This window comes from Ambystoma mexicanum, chromosome 12, assembly GCF_040938575.1.
Source record: "Ambystoma mexicanum isolate Mex_15411 chromosome 12, UKY_AmexF1_1, whole genome shotgun sequence".
Classification (NCBI taxonomy): Eukaryota; Metazoa; Chordata; class Amphibia; order Caudata; family Ambystomatidae; genus Ambystoma; species Ambystoma mexicanum.
This window is the reverse complement of record NC_090936.1, coordinates 406588844-406616723: the sequence shown is the minus strand read 5'-3', so window position 1 is coordinate 406616723 and position 27880 is coordinate 406588844. Positions and strand designations below refer to the sequence as shown.

At 47.1% G+C, this 27880-nt stretch overlaps 1 protein-coding gene across 3 annotated transcripts in view; it reads right to left on the bottom strand.

Annotated features, from left to right (window-relative positions):
- Window positions 1-27880, bottom strand: part of LOC138513577 (ubiquinol-cytochrome-c reductase complex assembly factor 1-like) — a 778211-nt gene that overhangs the window by 407855 nt on the left and 342476 nt on the right. For all 3 annotated transcript variants that reach the window (XM_069628534.1, XM_069628535.1, XM_069628536.1), the window contains one exon: window positions 10631-10688. In XM_069628534.1, the coding sequence (XP_069484635.1) occupies window positions 10631-10688 (58 nt within the window). The remainder of the gene's footprint in view (window positions 1-10630; window positions 10689-27880) is intronic.

Below are 27880 nucleotides of genomic sequence, written 5' to 3'. Positions count from 1 at the left end.
CCCAGCCCTAAATTGCATAAGCCCTTCATTTTTGTAGCAGTGCATCCAATATCCTCAATGAAAACCCCAAATTGCCAGTGTAATTCAGTCAACTCCCCATAAGAAGAATCTCTTGTTTGACTGTGTATGTTAGCATATCTCCTTTGAAAAACCTCTCAGTTGTCTGTATAAATCCTTAGTATTTTTTTTAAGTAAATCAATTAATTCCCCCTTCGAAATTCATGGTTCAAGATTGTTGCAATTCGAAATCAACCATCTTGTTCCTGGGGTTTTTATTTAATTGTTATAGTCATTAAAGTGTTGCCTCAAAATAATTCTCCTTGTAACTAAAAAACAAATGTGTCAGTGTATTGTGTGCATTACCAAATAATTATTATTTTCACCTGTCCTATTAAACCCAAACCGTTGTTCCCACAGTAAGCAATCCCTTTTGCCTAGAAGTCTTCCTGTTATGAGCTTCTGTCCTTGTCACTGAAAACCGATTTTCCTATTGTAAGCTAAGCCCCTTTCCTGAGCTGCCGGTCATCGTAAGGCTCAGTATAACAAATTTCCATTTGCCACTGTATTTTCCCTTTGCATGGGTTTTCTCCCAAGAACCAATTTTCCTACTTCATGTCTATTTTGCCGTGGTGTGCTGATTAGTATTCTCTAAAACTTTTCCTATCTCCTAAGTGTAAGCAATACGTATTTTCTTCTATTCAGTCCGCTAGCAGTTGTGAGTAAAAATCAAAATCCCATTCTGGCATTTTGCTCCAAAAATGGGTTTTCCCTTTCTTTGCTGGCTTCCCATCTTGTGGTGGTGGGCTTCACGCCAAATCCGATTTCCCCCCTATATTCCTACTCCTTACCACTGCCTTCCATTCAAAGGAATCAAGTTTAATTGATGTTTGGGTGGCGGTGTTGCACGGGGGAGTGTTTAACTGTTGGTGCTATCACTTTGCGGTAAATAGTTTTTTTTTTTTGTTTGCCATTAAAAAAAACAGAATTCACTGTAATAGTGTATCTTAACCAGATGGTTTTGTAGAGATTATTGCATTTTGTGTTGCCACAACATTGGTGGCTGTGAAATTGTTTGATTTTCCTTTTTTTATTAAATAATGAATTACTAAATATCTTACTGATACACACCGGTTTGGTTCCTAGTCCATTGTGACATGGGGTGTTTCTGGAGGTTGGGTGCGAGACGGGTTGGAGGCCTACTCAAAAGAATCTGTAGTATATTAAAAATAAAAACAAGCGCTTCATTGTGCGCCACATCCATTGTAGGGGAAGGAGTTCCCTAGATGGCGTGTGCGGTGTAATAAACCGTAACACAATGTGCTAATAGCCTTAGGGTATTTGGGAGGGTCATTATTGCTCAGGATGCTTTCCCAATTTATGGGACTTAAATTATACCACAATAATGAGCACCCTCAGATTTGTATGTCTTACATCAAGAAGGCCCCCTGAAACTATAAATGCGCAATGATGCAGCCCGTTCTCTGTGCACTTTATCGGCAGCTTTTTGATGATTGTTTGTACTGTTAGAAATGTAATGGTCCTGTTTCTGAATCAAATTAATAAGCTAAACAATTCAGAATATTCCTTTAACATGTGAAAGTTGAACGACCAAAATGCTATCAATTAAAATAATGTATTAAGGAGTTGCCAGTTGCAAAGCTTGACACAGAAGGAAATACTGTGGATAAAAGTGTCAGCACATTCATGCATTAACATACTTTCTCAATCTATTTTTTTCTCTTATTTAAACAATCTTTTAAATAAACAGGAAAATAATCATGTACACATTAGCACTGGAATCATTTGGGAAGAATAAAGACTTGTCACCCAAATTTCTTTATGCATAATTCAAGTGACAAGGTCATATTCTCTTATCATATGATAGGTTATTTATAACATGCTTAATACCCAGAGGTTTCTAAGTGCAGACCCGGGGTTCGAACCCGTGGTGCTCTGTGGTGCTCTGTGTTTATTGAAATTTTGATCAACTTGAAATTCATCGCATAATACACAGTAACAATAAAGCATTAATACCCCTGATAATCAACGCTTCAAAATTTCATTTTAACTGGATTAGAACGTTTCTAGAACTTCATCAACACATTTCATCAACACATCAAAACGCTCAAATAATCCTGATAAGACAGTTTAACATTTTGTGATGCTTCAACACAAGGAGGAAGAAAAGGAGAAGAAAAAAAAAATAAAATACCACACTTCATTCTTGATTAACTACTTTACATCTCAAAAGGCAGAATCCCCGCTCGTCCAACCATATCCGGCCCGGCCCACTCATATCCAGACATTGTTACAGCTTAAGCAGAAGTTTGACCAGTTTTGGTTGATAAAACATATGTTCTTTTTCAGCTACGTGTTCCAAATACGGTCCCCAGATGCGGCCAAATTTGGGTATTCTCCCCGCAATTGTAGCCGTACGTTTTTCCATTCCAAACATTTCCCAAACCTTCACCCACCAATAGGCTTTGTGAGGACCCTCTGCCTCTTTCCAGAAGCAGGCTCGTGTGAGGTGAGCTGCCATAAGTAGTTGAGTAGTCAGTTCGGCCCTAGGGCCCGATAACGGGTAAAACCCATCTTCTGGTGCATCGTCCAACAGCATTATAAGCGGATCCATAGGTAGTTGAGCCCCAGATATCCCTCTAATTTTGGATCTGATTTCCAACCAATAGGACTGTATGATAGGGCAGTGCCACCACAGATGGCCTAGGTCCCCTCTCACCCCACATCTATGCCAGCATGTATCTGCGTAGTCTGGGTTCAGTGTGTGTAGCTTTTGCGGGGAGAAGCAACACCGAAAGCAGAGTTTAAGAGCCCCTTCCTTTACTGCAGTACATCTTGAGGATCTGTGGGCCCTACCCCAAATCCTCCACCAAGATTCTTGAGAAATAGTGATCCCCAGTTCCCTTCTGCCATGCCAGCATATAGGGGAGCTTTTCGTCCTCTGGAACATTCTCCAGAAGACATTAGCAAGTAGCTATCTTATGAGTGAGTTGGCCTTCCACAGCAGTTAGCTCCAAACCTGTGGGAGCCCTTGTGGCCAACCGTCTCGTAGTCGGATTAGTTATCCAATGACAGAGCTGTATATACCTAAATCTTTCCATTTCTGGGAGATTAAATCTCTCTTTACACTGGTGAAAGGTCAGGGGCAAGTTATCAACATAAAGCTCTTGCAGTCTCAGTGGTTTCTCAATAGACCAAAGGTGATATGAGTTGGGTTGGAGCCCTGGGGTAAAGTCTGGGTTCTGCGTAACAGGAGAAAGTGGGCCAAGGCCTGATTGGAAACCTCTCTGCGTGCAGGCCTTATCCCAGCATCGAAGCGTAGTTGCCATTGTGTGGAGGAGGGATCCCCGATAACTCGCCGCCTCTCGCAGGAGAAATGGCAAATGTTTCAGCTGGGCCCAGTTAGCTGTTCAATATAATGCCATAAAGGGGTCTCAGTTGGGTTAGTCCAGCTCAATATGGGTGCTATTTGGGCTGCTCTAAAATATAGCAAAATTGAGGGTAGCCCCAAGCCACCTAGCAATTTATTATGCATTAATAGTTTGCGTTGGATTCTTAGTGTTTTCCGTTGCCATATGAAGCGGCCTATTTCTTTTTGCAGTTCGAGAAGATTTCGCTCTGGAATCAGTATTGGGAGGGCTTGGAACGTGTATAATAGCCTCAGAAGCAAGACCATTTTAACTGCGTTAATGCGTCCAAGCCAAGATATCTCTTGTGAGAGCCACTTCAGCAGGGACTCCTTAGTGTCTTTTAAGAGGTTGGGGCGTTGGCCTTCAGTAGCCCTGCATAAATTGGGGTCAAGTTCACACCCAGATACGTGATGTGTGTGCTCTTCCAATGGAAGGGGTATGTACTCTGCAAGACAGCCAGAGTGTCAGGGGTTTCCGACAGGTTCAAGCCCATTGATTTAGCTGTGTTTATTGTGAATCCTGAAACCGATGCAAATTGGGCAAGTAGGGTCATGAGGGCAGGGAGGGAAGTTCTAGCCTCTCTCAAGAAACAGAGCACATCATTTGCATATAGAGCCACTTTGTGACTCTGCCCCCCGACCTCAAACCCCTAAATCTTCGGGTGAAGACGAATTTGCTGGGCCAGGGGGTCCATCGCTAAAGCAAATACCAATGGGGATAGTGGGCAGCCTTGCCTTGTTCCCTTACCCAAGGCTATCTGGGCCGATCGCTGCAAGTTAACTTTTATTCAGTTAGAGGGGATTTGGAAACTTGACAGGATTAGCCTGGAAAATTTCGGCCCAAAGCCGAAGCCCTTTAACACCAGATTTAAGTAGTCCCAAGACGTACTATCAAATGCTCTATGGGCATCTAATGATAATAATGAGAGGGGGGTCGGGATCGTAGGGGCTAAATCCACCAAATCTATAGCTTGGCGGATGTTGTCATGCGCAGACCGACCCCGAATAAACCCTGTCTGGTCCCTATGTATTATTATTGGTAGAACCTCCCCCAGCCGCCAGGCTATGATTTTGCTATAAAGATTTGCATCCATATTAAGCAAGGCTATGGGGCAATAGGATGAGCACTCAGTTGGGTCCTTCCCAGGCTTCAAAATTAGTGTCGCAGTCGACTCTGCCATTGTTTGTGTAACAGTACCTGTTTCCCATAAAAAGTTGAATATCCTCGTGAGGTGGGGTGTGAGTTCTACCCTGAAGGCTTTATAAAAATTTATTCGGAAACCCATCTGGGCCCGGAGCTTTGCCAAGCGGAAGGGATTTGATTGCTGCCTCTACTTCTTGTGTGGTAATTGGGTCTTCCAAGGGGTCTCTCCCAAGGCTTGTAGGACTTGCTGGAGATTCACATTTGTTATAAATTCTTTGGAGGTGTTTATATCGCTTATGTGCGGGGCTGTTTGTTCTCTAAAAAAGGGTTCAATAATCTGGAGTTTACCCTCTTCTGAGGAAACGTGTCTTCCTTCGCCATCGTGTAGGGTATCTATCCTATTTCGCATTGTCTGTTTTTTCAATTTTGCCGCCAGTAGTTTGTTGGCTTTGTTCCCCCTTGTATAAAAGTATTGCTTAGTAAGCATCATGTGGTGAGCTGCCTTTGCCATGTGGTGCACTTCAAGGGCCTTCTTAGCTGTCCGCAAGTCTCTCAAAGAGTGTCAGGAACTATTCTCTTTATGTATCGCTTCGAGCCTGCGGGACTCTTCTTCTAATTGAGTCTGCATTAGCTTCCTGGGCCTACCCCTTTGTGCCGCTTGTTCAATCAAATACCCTCTTAATCACTACCTTACTAGCTTCCTATGTTGTGTCCCAGCCCATGTTGTCATTGTCATTCTCCTTGAAGTATAATTCAATAACCTCCCTTATGTGAGTTCGAGTTATTGGGTCGTTCAGTAAAAACTCATTTAATCGCCAAGGGGGCCTCTGGGCTAGGGTTGCCTGAAGGGGGGACATTGTTTATCTCACTGGGGAATGATCTGAAAGGGCTTCCGGGAGGATTTCCGCCTCTATCACGGAGGGAATTAGTGAATCTGAGATGAGAAACATTTCTAGCCTCGAGAACCCTTTGTGAACCGCAGAAAAATATGTATAGTCTTGCTCCTCCTGATGGCAGTAACGCCATACCTCAATGAGTGAGTGTTCCCGCAACAGTGCGGTAAGTGCTCTAAAATTACTCTTGTCATTGGCCGTTGGGGGTAAAGTCTTGTCAATTAAGGGGTTGACCACCGCATTGAAATCACCTCCAAGGATTATTTCCCCTTCTAGGTGGTCGGACAGAGCTTTAGATAACTTTGCAAAGAATACATCTTGTTTAGCATTCGGCGCATATATGGAGACTAGGGTGATTCTGCGCCCATCTAACATGGCCACGACCAATAAGAACCTTCCCTCATTGTCTCGCACCACTTCCACTGTATTGAGAGAAATGCCCTTGCGCACCAGAATGGCGACCCCTCATTTTTTCAGGCCACTGGAAGCGAAACATTTCGTGGGGTATAGCCTGTTAAGGCGAAATTCATCAGCAGGCTTCAGGTGGTTTTCTTGAAGGAATAAGAACCTGGTGTCTAGGGAGGCTAATCTATGAAACAAGGCATTACGCTTTAGGGGGGAATTTAAGCCTTGTACATTAAGGGTAATACAATTAACGTTCAGGGCTGCCATTCAGGATTCGCTCTGGCTTTTGTGATCCATTTAATAACAGGGTTTCATGCTCTCGAGATGGCTCCCCAGTTCGTCGTTTTTCTCCCCCATCCTCCCGATTGTGTCCCCTGGGTAACATGCTTTGTATAACGCCCAGCATAGAAGTTTCGGGGGGAGGAGTCCTGAAAAAAGCTCAGCCAGGACTTTTGCATTATGATGTAGTTTACAAACCTCGTGTGGTGTGCAGGGTTAAAACACAGGCCTATTAATGCATTGATAAAGCAACAAACATTAAAAAAAACAATGAATACAGGGTAATGAAAACAATATGAATAGAGCCCGCGCCGGGCTTACTTCTCCAGCTAACATGAACAAACCGTCAACGATAGTGGGCGCCATCCATTCAGGTGCCCACATTCTCTACTGTACGGGAACTTCAATCATTATAACTTCAGCTTAGGAATTCACATATAGAAAGCGTATCTCCTCAGATTGCTTACGGGTTCTGCCGACAAGTAAAAAATGAGGGCTTGCCATGGACCCCAGTTCGGCAGAATCGTCTCTAGTCGAGCATGGATAAATAAAGAGCTCTGTCATCCACCATGTTGATTATTATCAAGCTAGGCATTGTTCAGGTTCAACTGGCACTGGGATTATCCGCTTCCAATAACGAGGGGGCCCCCAGCCCTGCTGCTTATTCGCTTCTTCCGTGGGTTCTGCCTCCTGGGCGATGCCAACCTCTGAGCTTTCTCCTTTTGTCCTTCGGCGTAGGGTTAAAACGTGGGTTCACCGTAATCTGGGCGCGAGGCTCCCGGGCATCTACGTCACTTGGCTCGGTCATCAGCTCACTAGCTTCATTTTCTGAAGAGATTATGTAGTGCTGATTGTAAAAGTCAAAGATTAATTTACATTGGAACCCCCAGCGGTACCGAATCTTTGTAGCCTGCAGCCAGGCCGTCACCTCTGTAGCCGTCTTCGATTTGCAAGGGTGCATGAGGAGAGATCTTGGAAGAGCTTTATGGATGAACCCCAAAATTGCACTGAGGCCGATTTTCTGCCTGCTAGCATGATTTCCTCTTTCTGGCAGAAAAAATGCACTCGGGGTAAGAACATCCAGGAGGCGGTTTCTTCTTAGTTGGATTGAGGAATATACCCGATGGGTCCTGTCCAGTGTCAATACCTCGGAGGATGGGAGTTCGAGGAGGGATTTAAATAGAGCTTCCACGTATTTAGGAAGATCTTGATCCTGGATTTGCCAGGGAATGCTGCGAAGACACACGTTGTTCCTCCTCGACCTATTTTCAAGGTCGGCTTGTTTAGCCCAGATATCTTCAAGCTGATCTTCAACGACCCTCACCCTTTCTGAGAGAACTTCGCTGTCGTGCGTTCGTTCACAGGCTAAATTTTCCAGTTCATGGACCCTGATTTCAAGGCCCCCGAGGTGCGCCGTTAGGTCCGCCAGTGACCGAGCTAGGGATTCTTTTGGGTTATTGATTTCAGCCTTGATTTCTTCGGTGATATCTTGCTTGAGGGCCTTTAGCATCTCTTCAAAGTCACTTTTGGAGAAGGCCATATCTGAGTGCCAGGAGCTCGGCGGAGCTGGGTGGATGTCGGCTGCGACTGTGCGTGAACAGGAAGAAGGAGTCGGCTGTGGCATTAAAAAGGCCTGAATGCCATGCGTTTTCCGCTTCTCTGCAGTTTTATGCATTGCCAATGACTACCACCCTTGCATTAATGCGCCCTCAGCGCAGGGGCTTATAGTTAGGGTGGTCTTTGTAAGAGAGAGGATGGGGATCCTCCGGGAATTCGGCAAGCATGAAATCTGCTCCCTTAGCTCAGATATTTTGAGGTAACAGGGGTCCTCCTTCTCCAGGGTTCATGCACTCGCCGGCAGCACACCTCGGCCTGCTACCCCAATCACCCAGTTGAAGGACACAGAAAGCCCCACAACGAGTCACCCGGAAGTGGGTAGGCTCCCACCTTCCGTTCAGAATACACACATGTCTATGACGTTTAAGGCTATGTCTAATGTGGAATGCCCGAAGGCAAGGAATTTAATTTGCTGACTTTGTAGGAAAAGGGGATGACCCCCTCCCCTTGCCCGCCGCAGGCCAAGCAGCAGGGAGACAATCCAAAGTGAGGCTGGTGATAGATGGCCACAGTGCGAGAGCACGCCCTCCGCAGGCGTTTAGAGTCCCCAGAGAGAGAAACAGTATGGCTCATTGAAGGACCGGTCTGCCCGCCAGATCAGCACATTTGGGGCGGTACGGAGGGTGGGGGGGGGCTCATTTCACCGGAATTCCCATCTCAGGCACACATATCCCTCAGTCGCTGGGGTTTATCCCCTCAAACAACATCTAGCAGTGTTCTCGGCTGCCCGAGGGCCGTAATGGCTGGTGGCATGAACCTCCGCCCGACTGTTCTGCAACGCACCGGGGCCGCTCACGAAGTCTGCAGCCAGCATGTTGCTTGGGATAAGGCACTGGTGGAGGGGCCGCGTTGCAGAACGTGTCTCCTGCAGGCGTTCCAGGCTCCCAGGCTCCAATGCCTCCGATGAAAGCAGCGGTCTCCTCCTCCCGGTCTTCCTCCCTCCAGCTTGCAAGAGGGGCGGCAAAGCTGAGTTAGACCTGCGGGGCACCTGCCGCCCTGCGCCCGTAAGACAGGTCCGCCCCCCGGGAAGGCACCCAGCCACAGGACCGCCGGACACACCGCTCGACCCGCCAGCCAGATGGTCCCTTTCGCTCACTTCTAGGAGCCGTGCCGAGCAGCGTTGGCTACTCTCCTGCTGTCTGGGGAGCCGCGTCACCTTCCAGCCGAACTAGGGATCTGTCCCAAATACATTAGCGATGTTGGCGCGCACCGCCATTTTCTCTCTACGGCCGCGCCGCCACAATCCGGGCTACAGCTTCCGAATCAGAGGCGAGCGGCACCGTATCTCAGCCTCCGCCGACGCGATGTGTGTTTGGCAATCCGTGAACATCTCAGGTGAAGAATCCCGTCCTAAAATGTCAATTTCGCATGGTTTGGGCACCTTACTGCGGAGCTCACAGCAGACACAGCGCCATGGCGTGCTGCCTGGCCACGCCCCCCAAAATGACATATTATTAAAAATGTAGTGGATGTAATATAATTTCTTTTTTTTTTTTTTAACATCAGTACAACTACAGTAGGCTTCTTCAAACCTCTACACTTTCTTTCATAACTCTTCTCTCACAGTACCTCTCAAAAAGTTGTTTGGCAAATACAATGCTCCAGAAATACGCAATTCATAAGAGGGCATTTCAGTGAGACATGTTGTAATACTTGGACCACTACAGTAGTCAAAATATGTTTGGGCCCTCATCCACAACTCCAAAATTATTTTCATGGTCCAACAATTTCTTATTTGCTTCCAACTGAAATGTTCTCACTTTAATGTCCGTCTGATTGCTCACTGATTCGAACTCATGGATTACCTTACATGTCAAGCACCCTGTGCGTGTGGTTAAAAGAGGAAATTATTGTGCGAGACCAATATATCCAAAAGCTATTTTGTACATGAGTTGCTGTATCTTCCGTTTTTAATGTAAACACACATTGATTTTATGTTAAAACAAGAAAAAGGCCATCATATCAAAGACATACATAAGAAATGACCCTAAAAGCGTTGAGACATAATGGACTTTGACTTTGTGCATGCCGATTGAAGTAATTTCCTTACAGCGAGAACAGCTACCGGCAGAACTAGGCAAGTTACTCGCAACACTGCATTATCTTTCCTAAAGGTTTGAGGACAGCGCATCTTAAAAGCCACTTCTGCAGGACGCTGTTAAACACTAAGGTCAATACCAAGGTTGCTCACTTCTTCAAGTGTTTTAAGATAGACCAAATCCAATCATGACTGACTGCTGTGCATTACATTCCCATTTTCAGATGGGTCAGAGGGACATTCGTGGGGCTTGAATAAAATAATTGGCTTCAATGTTTTGTTTCTTACTCTCCTGAGGGTCTGCATCTTTCAGGTTAACTTCTAAAAACGTAAAACCTGAGCTATTCGAACTTTATCCAGAGCACACAGCAAGCTTGACTTGGAACATGTCACATGAAAAACTGCATTCTGTTCTTGAATCCAGAGTACAAAGTTGGTTCATGTTTCTCTCATGCTTCGACACAAGGGATCAATAAACTCACAACAAAGGGGTGAAACGTAAGTACAGAAGGACACCAGCCGAGTCCAGAACCAAATTCAAACACCGCCACTAATATCATTAGACCTAAGTGTTGCTCAATTTCTCTTTACAAGACCTACTTAGGCTGGAGTTCTGGCATAATGCAGCGCTTGAACTATAAATGTTCCCTTTGCTTACATAAAGTTTCTCTCTCCCAGGGCTCACATTTAGTGTCCTACATTTAAACCAATTAGGATTGCTGCGGTCAGGTCATTTTAGCACAAATACACAAGACTCCCTAAACGGATAGTAGGAATTAAAAATGCACAAACACCAGGATTTTGATATATTTTTAAGAGTCGCTTACCAGACATGCAGCTGAGTCACGAGAAACCATGAATTTAATGTATCAGGCAAGCTGCACTCTGAAAACAAGAGAAAAAAAGATTGGACACAAATCTGCGTTGATGATTTAAAGTACACCTCTCTAGGAAGGAAAATGCGATAAGCACTCCACGGCAATTTCTGAAGATGCAAAAAGCCACAGGCAGATGCAGTTCTAAATGAATTAGGAAATCGAGAATAAAATGACAGTTTTGTGACAAGTGTTTAAGGTTGGAGGCAAAAATTCAACAATTCATAGGACTTTAAAAAAACATGTGCATGCTTTTGCAAGGCACGCATAAATGGGAAGGGATCTCTGAAACAGTGCAGACTTCAAAGCGTTAAAGCTCTGGCAAGGTATTATACAGTACAGGTTACATGTGATCGCATGGGGATGCATCAGTTTTAATATGCAGGCTGAAGCACATTTCTTAGAGCTTTTGCCATAAAACCAAATTATGATTCTTGACATGAAAGAGTGTTGCTTGTGACAAGGTCAGGGTCATGAGCGTGTCAAGGGATGCACGGAGTCCCCCACCTAGAGCAGGGGGGAATGTCTACTTCTTCAGCATTCACTTCGTCATTACAAGGGGAGACCCCCAAAACCCTCCCCTTCTTTGCTAACCCTTGACAATGTGAAGATACAAACGAAGTAAAGGTAAGAAGTAGTAAATGTCTGATGAGGTGGGCCAGGGGGATAGCTCAGTGGCAACGTGTTTGTCTTGGAAGCCAATGCAGAGCAACACAGGTGTGAATCCTAGTCCTGCACTTAGAGGCTGGTATCTGGTTTGAAGTGCGTTATAAAAGATTAATGAAGTGAATGTAGAATACGTTTTACAGGTGAAGTAAAGGGGGGACACTGGCAGGAGGCTCACCGTGACAAAAGCCAAAGCCAGTCCTGTCCAAGATACACAAAGTGGGATTTTGGGGTGGGGCAGTCCCTGAAACCCTCCAATGTGCCACAAATGTCATCAATGCTACCACCTTGTCACGTAATACCCCTGGTACACTTTCTGGCCAGTGTTCTTTTTTTCTGTTTTAGGTTTACCCCTCCCAGTAGGACATGGGAGCAGCCAAGGAAACCCAGACCGGAGCCCGAACGGAATCAAGAACAGGCAGGGAATAGACTGGACTCACCTGTGTAACCCAACCCCAGGGGAAAAAGACAAGCACAGATTGGTTCCTGAGTCCGGTCTGTGCTGCCGCCAATTGAAAGGGGAAGACAGAACCACAGTATAAAAGGTGAGAGAGAGAGGCAGAATGTGGGTTGCAGGGGTGAGCCCAGAAGGTGGGAAGATGGACCGAGAGACCAGGTAGAGGACGGAGGAGCTGAATGAAGGCGAGTTGGAGAGCTGGAGCAAAGGGCAGGCGAGGTGTTTGTAAGAGAGTGGTACCAGTTGCATGTGTAGTGTAGTATGAGGAGGGTGCTGTGTAAAATATGAGTAAGAAAAAAATGATGGGGAGGAAGAAGTCTAGGGGGAATTAAAGGGTGAGTGAAAGTGAGAAACTGCAAATAGTAGGACGCCGTGGATAGAGTGCAAGACAGTAGTGGGAGTAGTGGTCAGGGTGAAGTGAGAAGAAGGGGGTAAAGGTAGTGGTGACATAGGTAGAGAGAAGGTGGCAAGGCTTGGATAGAGAAGAGGGGTGCAGTGAGACGAGTTGATAGTGGTGTAGTGACAGGTAAAGAGAGGCGGAGGAGTAGGCTGCAAGAAGGATAGAGAGGCAGCATGTGAAGACTGGAGGGAGTAGGAAGTAAGAGGCAGTGGGAGAAAGGAAGTCGGTAGCAAGATCTGGAAGAGGAGTGAAAGGGAGTGACTGAGGGCGAGACCGAACCAAAGCATCTGAGATTGGCACTTCTACCATCAAGCCACATCGAGAATCTGGGGGTTTTAGAATAGGGCATATTTAGAAAATAACCAGTAAGAGGCACGGCTGTTGGCTTTAGGCCCTCATTACCCACTAGCACTGGTGAGTAGGTGTTACAATTGTTAACTGAGAACACTCATATTTAAGGATCCTGTGCTACAGAGTAGGAAACCCATGGGAGACATGAGAGGAAGTCTGATAATGTAGCTAACCCTTCACCAGCCCGATGCACTATTTTGATAATCTGCTTATCCTAACATCGAACAACCTGAACATAATAACATTGAATAATCTGCACAGTTTATGTTCTTTAAAAATAAAAATAAAACCTTGAACTCTCTTGGAGAGACTGAAATTCCAAGGCCATCTGAGACATGCTCTTATTTTCAGTGTTGGTCAGTCTGTTTTTCAGTGGTCCATGTCAAGCTTCTGCACCACGTTTGTAAATCTGCTGGGCATCTACGCACCTGCATTTCAAAAATGGGCCATCTGCAGTACTGGATGAAGTAGTTGGGTAATCCAATAAATGTATCTCATTGTTTGTTCGTCAATGTGAATGCCACATCACCAAACTTCAAACACTCAAGTAGCCCAATACATGAATAGCATTCGGTTAAGGTCATTTTCAATTCCATCAGTACACCTACAGTCATTTTCCTAGTCATCCATGTGCATCAACAACGGTCTATTTATTTTGCCTTGGGAAACATTCTGTCATTAACACACGCATATCCAAATGCATTGGGAACTTTAGGAAAGGGCCATTTGTCACCCATAGAATAAAAGGGAAAACCTATTTCAATGTATGTGTTGAAATTGGGCATAGCAAGAGCTACGTCGTTATCAAAATCTGAGGGAGATCGTTGTAACTGATTATAGGAAACAGACACAAGAAGAGGATTAAAGTGTTCAAGGCATAGGCATATTATTTTAACTAACGTTCATTATGCACAAACAACTGAAGAAGAACAAAACCACCGTAAGGGAAATGAGTGCAACAGAAACAATAAGTTCCTAAGGATTTCAAAGGGTGTTTCCCGTCTTTCCTTTTAGGCAAAGTTTTACAACGTTTGTAACAGAGCATTGACACTATGTGCTCCCAGGATTGTAGGGGCATCAAGGGGGTGGAGTGCTAATATGGGGGGCTGTAGTTTACGGGGAGGTGGGTAGCTGCCGGATTTGGCCACATGGTTGATGCCCACATCCTCTCTGACTACCCTGCCTTCTCGTCCTTCTTCCTCTGCCCATTCTCGGGCACCTTCAACACTTCAACAGGACGAACCTCTGGCCTGTACGCCTCCCCGGACGCCTTCAAATGTGGCAACCTGCTCCACATCGCTTCTCTCAACTCTCGTTCAGCTGTCAAACATTCCTCTGACATATGCCGTCTCCTGGTAGAGCTTGATTTGGATGTACTCAGCCTCACCAAGACTTGGTTCACAGCCAGCTCTGCCATGAGTTTTGACACTCTCCTTCCTAATGGCTACAGGATCCTCTCCGAACCCAGAACCAACCATCCCGGTGGGGGTGTAGCCTTAATTTTCCTAGAGTGGATCCCAGCTTCTATCATTCCAATGCAGGACTACTCCCTTGAAAGCCTGGTCTGCAGGCTCTCTATCTCTACTAGCCTCTCTCACACTGTGGCCACTATCTACAGGCCACCTGGTCAGGCCGCCCTCTTCCTCTCTGAGTGGGCTGACCTCTCCTCCTTCCTCCCTGCCTCTACCTCTCTACTTGTCCTCAGAGACCTGAACATCCACTTGGATGCTACCAGCCCTTCCACGGGAGTCTTTCACAACCTCTGCAACTCTCTCTCTTTCTCTTTCTCTCTCTCTCTCTCTCTCTGTTGTTCTGATCTCCTCAGACCTCCTCTAACCACTCGTCTCTTGGAGTGATCACTTTCTCCTTTCCTCCCACCTCTCTCTCTCTGTCCCTACCCCTCAGGTCAAGCCTACTCCAGCACTGCCACCTACCTTCTCGGTCATCGGACCCAAGAAGCGTGTGTCAGTTGAGGCTTTAGCTGCTACTTTCTCTCCTCCTCCTCCTGCACCTTTGGCGGACTCACACCCTGACACAGACCTCTCTAACCTTCATCTCTCTATCACTAACACTCTGGATGTCCTTGCCCTTGTCATGAGGATCCACTTGAAGCCGAAATCCAAGTGCAACTCTTGGTATGATTCCGACCTTTCCATCCTTAAACGCAAGTGTAGGGCGTCGGAGAGGAAGTGGAGTGCATCAGGCACACCCCCTGACAAACTGACTTGATGGCTGCTCCAAAGGCAGTACAGACTCTCTGCCCTCTCTAAGAAGAGAACCTACATCCAAGCCTGTGTCTCTGCGGCATATAACAACTCGATCAAACTTTTCAAAATCTGCAGGGAGCTGGTCAATCCTGCTGCAGTCTCCACCTCTCCTGTTCCTTTCCAGGCCCTCTGCATTGCCTTGGCTTCTCATTTCATCACTAAAACTTAGGACATCCTGTCCACCCTTGATTCCTCTACCATCTATTCCTCCTCCTCCTCCTCTACCTCCCCTGGCCCGTCTGAGGCCATCTCTCCTCCTTTCTCCGCTTTTCCCCTGTTCACCCCTGACAATGTTTCAAGACAAGTCCGTTCTACGTATGTCTCGTCAAAGGAGGTTCTACCCTGCTCATCCAGAACCATCAAGGACCACATCGACACCCTTGCTCCAGCCTTGACCTATTTCTGCAATGACTCCTTTGCCACTCGAACTTTCCCCTCCGCCCCTTAAGCACTCCCTTGTGCACCCCCTTCTAAAGAAGCCTTCAGTCGATCCTTCCTCTCCGGCTAACTATCGCCTGATCTCCATCACTCCTTTCCTGGGCAAACTCCTGGAAAAGCTGCCCATCTCCCACCTTAATCTGCATACGGAATCTGACGGTTGTCTCCACGACCACCAGTCGGGCTTCAGAGCTGCCGGAAGCATGGAAACTGCTCTCCTGAACACCCGTGCTCTTCAATCTTGACTCTAATCTCCCTTCTGTCCTCATTCTCCTCGATTTCACCTCTCCTTTTGACACGATCAACCATGCCATCCTGCTCAAACGCCTCTGTGACAACCTGGGTATCGCTGATCAGGCCCTAGCCTGGTTGACCTCCTTTCTCACTGACCAACCCTCTCAGGTCCAACTGGGATCTTTTCTCTCATCTATCTTTCTCTCTGTTTGTGGTGTTCCCCAGAGGTCTAACCTCTCTCCCTGGTTTTTCAACCACTACCTGGCATCTCTTGCCCACTGCATCACTACTTTCTGCTCCAATTTTCAGTGTTAAGCGGATGACACCCAGTTCTCTTTCAGACTCCACTCAGCCACCTCTGCTCCTTCTCTCATACGAGATCATCCTCATTGGGACACCTGCACCCTCCTTTCCTCCCTCTCTCTCTCTGGCTGCCCACTCTGGGCCCTCTTCCTGCTCCTTCCTGTGAGGCTAAGAACCTTGGTGTCATCTTTGACTCCACCCTTTCCTTATCTCCTCACATCTCTGACGTCTCCAAGAAGTCACAGTATCAGCTGCACCATCTCCAAGGTATTCTTCCTTTTCTCACTTTCCTCCAGAAGCTCATTGTCTACAGAGCTCTGGTCCTCTCTGCAACAGCCTCTTTCTAAATCTGCCCGCCTCTAATCTTCGACCTTTACAACTTATCCAGAATAATACTGCAAGTCTTGCCCTTGGCCTCAAGCCCAGGCATCTCTCCAGCTCTGAAATCTCTTCACTGGCTCCAAAGATCGACTTCAAGACCCTCTGCATCGTCCACAAGGCTTTCTGGGGCCCAGGACCGCTCTACCTCAACTTTCTCTTCCAAAACATCTTCGTTCTTGAGTTCTCCGCTCATCCACCTCCAACTCTCTGAGGGTCAGACGCTTTTCCAAGCAGAGAGTTGGGGGCAGATCTCTCCTCGGCTGAGGCCTCCCTCTGGAACAGCCTCCCTGCCTCTCTCAAACTTGAGCAGAACCACGTCCGGTTCCGGAAGCAACTCAAGACCTTCCTTTTCACTTCCGCTTTCTCTATTCCTCTCCCCTGCTGATGTACCCAACTGCTCCGCGCACTGGTCACCCTCTGAACTCAGACCTAGGCTCCTGCATGTCCAGTTGCCCTCGCAATGCCTCCGGGCTCCCCAGCACTTAAGGGTCTGCATCTGCAACCCTACAGTCCCTTCTCTTTACACTTATGAGCCACCCACTGGCTGCACTTGTGAGTTAACTGCACTTCCCACTTCCCCTCCCCTGGCCTTATCCCCTTCCCTCTTCCCCGCATTTGCGTTATCTGAATGACACAAGGCCTAGTAAGATTGTTATTTTGTCCTCCCTTTGTTTCCCCCTCCTTGTTTTGTCGCACCTAGAAACACTTGTGTACAGGCGCATTTTAAATGCCAGATCATATCACATTCCGTTCATAAACAATTCAATGCAATGCCCTTGCATTACGTTCCCCTCAACTGAGGTACGGCCTCCGTATTGGGCCTGGAGACCTTTTAGGGGTGCTACTCAAATGGTGCAGTCCCTTTATTAGCTACAGAATTTGGGTTGGGAGTCTTCAAACCCTTTCCAGGAGTTGGTTTGGCCTATGGTTCCAGCTGGGCATACATCGCCCGTGTTACTGGGATTGTGCCTTCTGGGAGATTTTGCTGTTTTAGTGGCTGATCGATGACTGCAGCGTCTCATTGATTACTTAACTTCATGTTGCTCCCTTGATCGGTCGTGACAACAGGTGGATGGACACAGTGGTTTGCCCTGGATCTTTTGACTCCATGACCTACTCAGGGCAGCTTCTGCGATCCACCATGGACTGGTGTTGACGAGCGATTTCACAAGAGGCAATCCCACGTGTTTGCAATTGGCATTAAATGCTGACCTTTACTCATCTACGGCCCAGATGATCTCTGAATCAATCACTCAATCCTCTGATTTTGACATCACTCTTGGTTCAATTAACCATTCCTTAGCTGAACTGTGACTGAGATGGAAATGCATGCTGGGCTCCAGGTCCCGGCTGAACTTATGAGTGGAGTGACATGACTGAGGGCAAACCGTCCAAACTTGAGAAGTTTGCACATCTGGCACAAGTGGTGAGGTTCTACAGGCACAGAAAACTTCTCTTTGGGTTCAGGGAATTTTGCAAATAATCCAAAATTATATATTGGACTTTCGGTTTTTTTAATTATATATTTATTTTAGGGGGTCGACATTTTTTTTTCGACATTTTTTTTTCGACATTTTGATTTTCGACATTTTTGTTGTTGAAATTATCACTATAAACCCTTCTGCTTCTGTCCTATTCTAGGCACTCCCTGCAGCTCCCTCCTCCCCCATTGGATGCTGTTCTATGCAGTACTGCCTGCAATTTCCTTCCGCACACCGTCTTGTACGTGGAAAATGTATCCGCAGCGTCATTATTTTTGCCCCTTTGAACCCAAGCTTCAAAGCCTCTATTCATATTACTACTTTATTCCATTTTCATACACCATGTAACTTGCTGCACTCTCCGGTATGCTTAACTGGGCACCAAGTCCTTTAATTATTCAATTGAAAACACATATTTTCTGCTACATGTTCCGGTGTGCTTAAAAGAGCACCTTCTCCAGCTCTTTTAACCATTTTTAACAAAATGCCCTTCAATATTAGGCTAATTCTCCCGATGCACCTTACTTAGTCCTTAGTCCAAGCTACTGGGCCATCTCCTACCTAGCCAAGGTGCCTGCGACATAGCCGTTGAACGCAGTTGTGAAGCCATGGGGGAGGGGAGTCACCCCAAGCCTTTCGGCGGACCCAGGAAGCCCCATTTCTACTCTTTGTAATTTATTTCCCTATGTTTCACTATCCTGTTCTGTTTTAAAATTCCTCTCACCGGCAACAGGTATATCCTTATATCTGGCTGGGGGACTGACCTTACTTGTCAAAACTTACTTCTTCTTTTTGGCCTTCTATTAAATCAATTTGGACCCATCTATAGGGCATTTCACTCCTAAAGTGCTATACCTAATGAACTAAAATTACATGTTTGTATTTTACGTGGAAGTTAGATTTGCGGTACACTATATACTAACCCCCTCTACTCCAGTCTTGGCTCCTGGTCACTGGTTATTGTTGAATACCTAATAGATGCTTTTGCTCCTAATTAACCAATTTTAATTTCGATCCCTATCTATATATGCCCAGCATGCCCATCATTGCCGAAACGCAATGGGACCATTCAAACATGGGTGTGATTTACATGAATGTTATTTTAAAACAATCCTTTGAAATAACTGTTTTTAAAACAGTTATGTGTTTAAAATAGTAACATTGGACAAAAAAGGAGGCCAGTGCTGCACCATTGGTAGCTATGCCAAATTTAACCCCCAACCCACTAGTTCCTTGGGATATTGTACCATCAGCCGCCCTGTGCATTCAGTGGGTTGCGGAGTACATGTCTACCAGGGCCTAATGCTGTCAATGAAAGTCTAATAAGCCACCTTATGTGAACTGGAAAGTGTAATGCTGCCATTTGTGTGTGAGCATGTCCTATCCTGTATGCCATGGTTGCAATAGACTGCGGCCAACGCAATTATGCCCCTGCTTTCTACCCTGGGCCACCATCTATATTTATTTATTTATTTATTGTGCATTTGTAAGGCACTTATTCATCAAGTTAATTGTGTTTCAAAGTGCCCACAGGGCAACAGGGAGGAAAATGGGAAAGAAAGCAATATAACAATGAAAGATAGAGGTGGGCCTACCAGGCCTTGTGAGCATTTAGAACGTGCAAGTGCACACAGAGAGAAGGAATGAGGAAGTAGGGGGGTACGTGATTGGGAGTAAATAGCTGTTAAGTGACTTGGTGAGAGTGGGCAGCTGCCAATAAATAAGTAAGTGCTGGCATATGGTGGCATGGCCAGTGGGTTCCAGGGCAAGTGCTGGTAGCGGACGGAGGCTCAAGGTGATTGAGTGTGGGAGGTCAGGACCCAGGAGGACACATAAGGGCCCTGGTCACCAATCTCAGCAACTGTGGGGTTTAGTAGAGGAAGGGAAGGAGGAGGTGATAAGGAAGGTCTTGAGGAATTTGAGGAGATCCGGCTCAAGACGAAGAGGAAGGGGTGAGGCTGTTCCATAGGAGGGAGCCTGCCGAGGAGAGAGATTGGCCACCAGCTTGCTGTTTAGCAAAGCACTTGACACACAGAGAGTTGGTACTGGAGGAACATAAAGATCTGGAGGGAGAGTATTTAGTGAGAGACAGTTGTAGATTGCTTGGTCCCCGGCCCCAGACAGCCTTATGGATGATGCAGAGGGATTTGAATTTGATCCTTGCAGAAATCGGGAGCCAGTGGAGAGATTTTGGGGCTGGAGAGATGTTCTGGGCTTTAGGACAAGGATAAGTCTTGCAGCCCTATTCTGAATTGGCTGGAGGAGTCATAGAGAAAGGGTAGATTAGGGAAAAGGCAATTGTAGTAGTCTAGCATAGAGAGAACCAGAGCTCTAGAGACATTGAGCTTCTGGGAGAAAGTGAGCAAAGGAAGAATTCCTTTGAAGAGGTAGAGTTGAAAGTGGGCCTTCTTGGCAAGGTCCAGAATGTGAGGCAGGAAGGATAGAGGGGAGTCGAAGATTACTCCAAGGTTTCTGGCTTCAAATGATGGAGAAGGGGGAGAGCCCATAGAAGGTGGCCAAAGTGAGGGGAAGAAAGAGGGAGCAGGAGTCCCCTATAGGAAGGATCTCAGTCGTACTGGCGTTGAGGCAGAGATCATTGTAAGTACACCAGAACTGGATGGCAGATAGGCAGTCCGGAATGATGGAGGAAGCAAGGAGAGGATCAGGAGGACGTTTGAAGAAGAGTTGTGTGTCATCTGCATACCACTGGAAGTTGGAGGAGAAGGTAGAAATGAGATGTGCAAGCGGAGCAAGATAGGTGTTAAAGAGCCAGGGAGAAAGTTGGAGCCCTGGGGGACACTGCAGGTGGAGATAGGGGTGGGGAAGAAGAAAGAGCCCAGAATGATCTGAGAGGGACGGTTATTGAGGAAGGAGGACAGCCAGTCCAGTGCCCACTACGAGATACCTAGGGTATCGTGGAGCCGTTTTCTGAGGATGGAGTGATGGACTGTATCAAATGCAGATGAGAGATCAACTAGAATGAGAACAGCTGGGGAGTTGGAGTCAAGAGATGCAAGCAGTTCCTCACGGGTGTTCAGAAGAGCAGTTTCCGTGCCTCTGGATGCTCGCAATCCAGCTTGATGGTCATGTAGGCAACCAACAAGTTCAGTGAGCCGGGTCAGTTGGTGGAAGGCCAGATTCTCCAAGAGTGTCCCAAGGAAGGGGGTGATAGATATGGGGCGGTAGTTGGCTGGACAAGATGGGTCTGCAAAAGGTTTTTTCAGGTGGAGGCGCACAAGGGAGTGCTTGAGGGAGGATGGGAAAGATCCAGTAGCAAAAGAGTGGTTACAGAAATCAGCAAGTGCAGGGGCAAGAGAACTTATATTGTCCTTAATGGTTCTGGAGGAACAGGGGGAGACCTGTTTGGGGGAGACCTTTTTGGCGGAGACCTTCATGACGTGGACAACTCTGGTGACCTCATCAGGTGTGATAGGAGAGTAGGAGAGAAAGGCAGAGGTGGGATGGGAGGCATTAGGAGGCAGGGGTGGGAAGATAGGATAGGAGGGGAGAGGGATGCAAGGGTGATAAGGAAGTCCTGGGATGTTGCAGTGAAGTGTGTGGCCAGTACGTTGCAGTGGGCCTGGAAGGGTTGAGGTGAGGAGGAGATTGCAGAAGGGTTGGCTAGTTCCTTGCAAATTTTAAAGTGTTCAGCCGTGTTGTTGGATGTACCTGAGACTCGAGCCTGGATGTGGGCTCTTTTCTTGGAGCGAATGGAGAGTCAGTATTGCCTTCGGAGCAGGCCAGTTTGTCCGAGGGCGATCCTGAGGTCTGCCACGTCCGTTCCACAGCTCTGCACTTACATTTCAGGGCTGCAAGTTCAGAGTCGTACCAGGTGTTATGCTTGGAGGCATGTTTCAGGCGAATCCTCATGACTGAGGCAAGAATGTCAAGAGTATTAGTGATGGCAAGATTGAGGTTGCTGAGAGAAGAGTCAGAGGTAGTCTGTAGAGGGGGAGAGGTGGAGATGAAGGTAGATACGAAGGCAGCAGCTGACACTCGTTTCATTGGACGGATATTCGTGAACGAGGTTGGCAAGGTTAGGGGAAGGGGGGAGGTGGGGTGCAATCAGAGGGCCAAGCGGATCAGTGGTGGGGGGAGTGAAAGATTAGTATAAATGAAGGCCTCAAGAGTGTGTCCAGCCGAGTGGGTAGGACCAGAAGGGAGAATGGAAAGGGAGAGCAAGGTCAGAAGAGGGTGGATGGTGACTGTGGAGTCGGGGTAGATATTGAAGTCACCCAGGAGAAGAAGTTAAGAGGTGGTTGTGAGGAGAGAGGAGCCCATTCAGAGAGGAACATGGTAGTAGAGCCAGGGGGCCTGTAGAGAGTGGTAATGGTCAGAGAGGTGGTCAGACCAGCTTGCCAACCAGGCACTCGAAGGAAGAGTAAGACTGGGTGGGTATGAGCGAAGAAGGGACCCACTCAGGGAAGATCAGGGCAACCCCACCACCCATTCACTTAGTGCAAGGGTTGGAGATGATCTTGTAGCCATCAGGGGAAAGGGAGGCTAAAGCAGTGATTAAGCTGGCATTGAACCACGTCTCAGTAAGTGCGAGGTCAAGGTCTTCATGGAGGAGGCAGATGTTGGTAGTGTGTTTTATGGCAGAACGAGCATTAAGCATGGCAAAATGCAAGAGGTCACCACCTTTGAAGGTTTTCCGTGGAGGGGTTCAGGGGCGTGGTACACCAGTCGGAAGGGGGTAGGGGCACAGAGAGTGGAAGAGGGAGTAGCAGGTGTGGGAAGTTAGTTAATGAGGGACGACAGGTGCCATGTAGGACAAAGTGAAGCACAACAATGCCATGCAATTTAAATAATGCTGCAGTTTTTGGCAGATCCATGTACATTAGTTGGCAATGCAGACACAATATTGTTTGTTCTAGAAGATGTGTAATTGGAACAACTGCGGACACAGACATCTTTTCTGCATCAGCTAAAATAAAACAGATAGTAATAAGCTCTGTTGCTTCTTTGCGTATGGAGATGTCTACCTACCCACCACCCCAGACGGCAGGTTGGGTCCGTGAGCAGAGCTTGTCCTGTTCTCCAAAGTCTGCCCTAAATTAATACAACCTATTTTATGTGGCATATCAAGATTACATGTCCCTGAAATTCAACATATTCAATGCCACAATTAGCTTTTTGGAAGTTTCTTCCTACAATTAGTGCCAGGGTTGCACGTTATATCAATTTCATTTGTGTTGAACCATCCGTGAAACAATTTTATGGAAGTGCTAACCAGTCACCTATCATTCTGCCACTTCATTTACGCATGCCAGCCGGGTGCCTTGTACCAGGGACCTTGTTGTTAGCACCATGGTCTACCAGCTCGGCTATTAGGATCCACCTCCTTGTTTCCTTACGCTTAGTTCCCATAAGCACGTAACGTTAACCGTTCGTAATTCATTATAATGATGTTAACACCAATTCTATATTTCCAACCGGAAACAACATAAGTCTCCCAAATAAACTATATTATCGCACAATACATTTATGACGGTGAACGCTGTAGATGAAAAACTGGTGCAGCACTGTCCTCAGTGCTGCCTTGCTGTCCACTATTACACCATTCAATGCTATGGCCGGCTTGTTCGCCAAGTTGGCATCTGAGAAGGTGTGTCTGTGAAACTGGTCTGTGGAGTACGGTGTGATTGCTCCTAATTCACTGGAGCTCCATTCCCTGACGACCAGCCCTATGTCATTATGCTCGTTTCAACGAGTGTGCTGTATCCAATACAAATTGCTTCTTTTAGCCTGTTCTGCAAATCGCTGCATTTTAGCACCAACTTCCTTGGATCTATGATCCCTTCTCAAGGCTGGCCGTTGAACAGACTGTGTGCAGCGGCCCTGTGTTGTGCTTGACGAAAACAGTGTCGTTCCCAAAGGCTGGAAAAATATATTTCCCCTTCTAAAGAAGTGCTCTGCTGCATGATTTGGTGCTCTGTCGTCGTGGCCCAAGGCCGTAACCTTGTTGCTGCAGAGCTGCCCTGCAGGGTCGGGAGAGCCTCCATAACCCGGTCTCTGCTCTTCCCAGCATGCCGCCCCTAGCTCCTTAAAGCTTTGGTGTGGTTTGGAGGAGCCATCTTAGCTCTATGAGCCCCCGTTCATGTTAAACCACGCCGGGCCCCTGAGTGCCGTGGAAACTCTGTATAGTTGTAGGAAAGAAGTCTGCTCGTTATGTTCTTTCCGACGAGCGTGCTGACTTGTGGTTAGCAGTGTGGAAGAGAACACGCGTTCCGCCGGGAACTTGCCACAGTATGTCTCCTTCCTCCCTTCTGGTGTTTTGATTTTCTCTTGCACTCTTGTGTGTTCCCACTCCGTGCAGAGGGGAAAAGCAATAATGACTGGGCTGTGTGTTGCCAGTCTCCCTATAGCCCAAAAGATGCCTGTGGGCAGAAAGACACCCCAGTGGCCAACCGATTAGACTGGAAGCCCCAACCTGACCAGTTGGTGGCCTCCCTTTGGCCTTTCTTTGTTCTTCTATACCTGTGTGTTACGGACAGGTACGTGTCCCGGCTGGTGCCCCTACTCCTCTCAGGTGCCCGGGTGTCTGCTGTCTCTTTTGTTTCCCCCGAAACCAGCCACATAGGTGTTAGTGGCAGGGGAAGTGGCAACCTGTTGGCCACTTCCCTCGTTCTGCCAGTCAGCCTCCTCCCTGCCGGAACACATACAAGCTTAGTTACCTGTGACCTCTACCTACCGGGCCACAGCCCTTCTGGGTCCCAGGCCATTGTTGCCAGTCAAATGATGCTTCCTGGGCCTCACAGCTCTATGAAAAGACCTTTCATAGGAACACTGCACCATCACCTCTCCAATTATAAAGCTAGAGTCTTCCATCCCGGGTTCCTGTTCTCGGCCATTATGATGGTCACATGGAATCAAGTTACAACACAAAGCAATACACTCCATACAAATAGTTTTAATCCTAACAAAGCTAATCTACACATGGCTTGTACTTCCACTGAACTGTCATCTGACACTTCTGTGACATTTTCTTCACTTCTTTCCACTTCAGCAACTTACTTCTACTTTCCCATCCCAGTCACATTCCTCATCACTTTCTGTTATTGTTCCATCCTATGAGGACAGGTCTGTCGGACTATCTCGAGCAATTGCGTGCACCTGTACCACAGATGGGGCACAAGAGTGCTGCTTCCTTTTCTGGGTAGCAACACAAACAGTCAAACCTGCATACTTTCTCTCCATTTCATCTGCCCCTCCGACTGCACTCTCAATCGTTTCTCTTATGACTAATTGATGCGCTCTCAACACACCTTTTTATGTCAACTGTGATGGGGTCAGTAGTCTGATTCTGCCAAGAGGGGGTGGGAACACCTCTCATTCTAGGGTGGGAAGTCTACCACAGTGTTATCAGCCAGTCCTACCCCTTACAGGAGGCTGGGAGGACCCCTCTTCCTACTCCCTCTTTAAGTGCCTATATGTGTGAGGGAAGTACCACTGTTGGCCAGCATCATGCGAGACTGGTAAGGGTGTGGGGGGTCAAGTCTTTTCCGCTTCTTGTAGAGAACTACTCCAAGATTCACAGTAGTGAAGAAGCAGATGCGCTGCTGGGCAGAGAGCAAGAGGCAGTCTCAAGCTCTGGTGTCACTGAACAGTAAAATGGTAGAATATCCATACTTACGCGAGAGCCTGTGGAGCCGTCTGCAGAACATTTTTATCCACGCAGCTCTCCCATGCAAACTGAGCCAGTCAATGCGAGGGTCATGTCACACTAGTGGTTCTCCCATTCAAACTGAACTCAAGACATTGAATACTCACAGCAGGGCCATGGAGCCAGCATCATGCTACACCAACATGCAAACTTCCCCAGCAGTCACAAACTGAAACTGTTACAGTGAGCTGTCATTGCTGGTCTGCGGCAGAAAGGGGCAGTGCTTGGTGCCTTGTTATAATTTGCACTGGTTGTAGCGCCCCCCCAGGTGGGGAAGAGCAGGCAACAATTGACCAGGAAAAATGGAAGAGAGAGCCAATGGGGGTGGTAGTGAAAGGCCATTATGAAGGACAGGAAACACAAAGGCATGGGTTGTTAGGGGAGGTCAGAGGAGGAGGAGATGGCCGACCAAGAGACCAGGAGGAGGAAAGGAGTGTGGAGGCGATTTGCAGAGAAGGTAAGGTATTGGTTGGTGAGGGTGGTACTGTCATGATTATGCATTTAAGGTGTCTGAGAGAGAAAGGTAGTGTAAGAGTAGGGCGTGAGTGAGGGGTGACTGAGAAAGTAAAAGAAGGGTGACTGAGGAAAAGGTGGTTTAGAGTAGTAGTAGTAGTAGTAGTAGTGTGGTGGAGGAGTAGTGATGCAGAGAGGGCAGAGTAGTAGTTTTGAGGGGAATGGAGAGTAGTAGTGGTGTAGGGAAGAGTAGTGGTAATTAGTAAGATTGAAAGGTGGAAGTATGCAGTAAGGAGGGAGTGAGAGCGATGACCATAGGAGGGATAGTAGTTAGAGCATTAGGGAGGGGAGACAGGGTACAATAGGACAGAGCAGAGTAAGAGGTGAAGAGGGTGTATAATGGATAGTACTATGGAAAGGGATACCTAGGCGCGAGAAGGAGCAGAGAGGGGGTGAACATCTCATTTGATGGAACCCCTAGATTGTTCTCAGAGTAAATTTAGATAGAGATGGCATTAGCCTTCAAGCCATCACCAGAAGACTGAACTGTTTTTAGATAATGGGGGTTACCAATTTCTAGTATCAGTCTGGGACCGAGGGATGTCTGGGTTAGGGTGGGACTGCCCCTTCCTAGGCTAGAGAGAGAGAGGGACATTCCTGCTTTCTTTTTCTCCTCCTCCCTTTCTCTCTCCTTCTCTCTTTCTCGCTCTCTCATCGCTCTCCTTCTCATCCGTTTGCCTTTTTATATCGAACACACACTGGGAGGACCCCTCGTGCTTTCAAAGCAGGGGCGCTTGCAACCTGTTTGGTACTGCACAGGGCGTTTCTGATGGTCGTCAGACTCTCCACGATTCTCCGAAGCTGGGGCCTCATTCCAACTGGCTCTACCTCAAGATTTCCGCCTGTCGAAGACATCTATAGGCTCAAGGCCTGCCTCCAGTCGTGGATGTCCAGTGTTTACCTGAAGCTCAACCCTTCCAAGACTGAATTCCTATTGCTGACCAACAACACCGAACACCCGGACATCCAGACCTGGCTCTCTGCTGTGCACATTGAGGGCTTCACACCGCAGCTGGCCATCTACATAAACTGCTTGGTACCAACTTTCTCTCCTGTGGAAAATCCAGGACTTCATCCCAGAAAACCACCTTAATCTGCTGTCTATGCCCTGGTCCTCTCCCCACCTGGATGGTAACAATGCCCTTTCGGAAGGCCTTCCAGCGACTACCCTGGCTCCCCTGAAATGTGTCCTGCATAATGCAGCACAACTCATCAATGGACTCTGCATATTCAACCACATTACCCCGACCCTCATCGAACTGCACTGGCTTCCGCTGCAAGCCTGTATCGCTTTCAAATCCTGCTGAATCATCTACAAGGCTGTCACCCTAAATACCCCAAGCTACCACACTGGGAAACTTAGCATCTCTAGGGGGCTGTGATCCACAAAATGTAAGGACATGTGCAGACTTGAACTCTGTCAGTAAAGGAAGGAAAAGAAAAAGGGTCTTCTCTGTCTCTGTCCCAAGACACTGGAACCTCCTCCCCATCAACATCTGACTTGGCCCCTCATTTCTACAGTTTAGGAAAGAGCTCAAGACCGTCTTCTTCGAGGAATGGCCCCAACCTAACATCTAGGTCATAAAGCATCCACTCCCGACCATAACTGAGACTGGGTGATCTGATCCCCACTGTTTCCTCCCCTAGTTACTTGTACATACATTTCTGACAATTGTCCTTTCTCCCCTGCTGTGAAATCCCTACTCCTTTATTTCTCTGCTCCCTAAACTTGTTCTTCCCCCTATGATTGTAATGCACTCAGTTGCTTCCCAAAGCTATGGCCGTGCTCAATAGATAACCGAATATTAATAATAAAATTAATGGCTACCCTCCTATATAATATTGAATAATATCTTACAGTTGCACAAAATTCCAGCTACTTTGAGCGCTGTCGGAATAGACGGGATGCAGTCGCTGTCTCAGTAAAAGTTCAAGAAAGTTAAAAATTAAAATAGCCAATATTGCACAACTTTTGCACAAAGATAGATTTCGATAAGCTTTGCACAGAACGCATGATGCGTGCTGAGGTTCTGCTCAATGTTTTT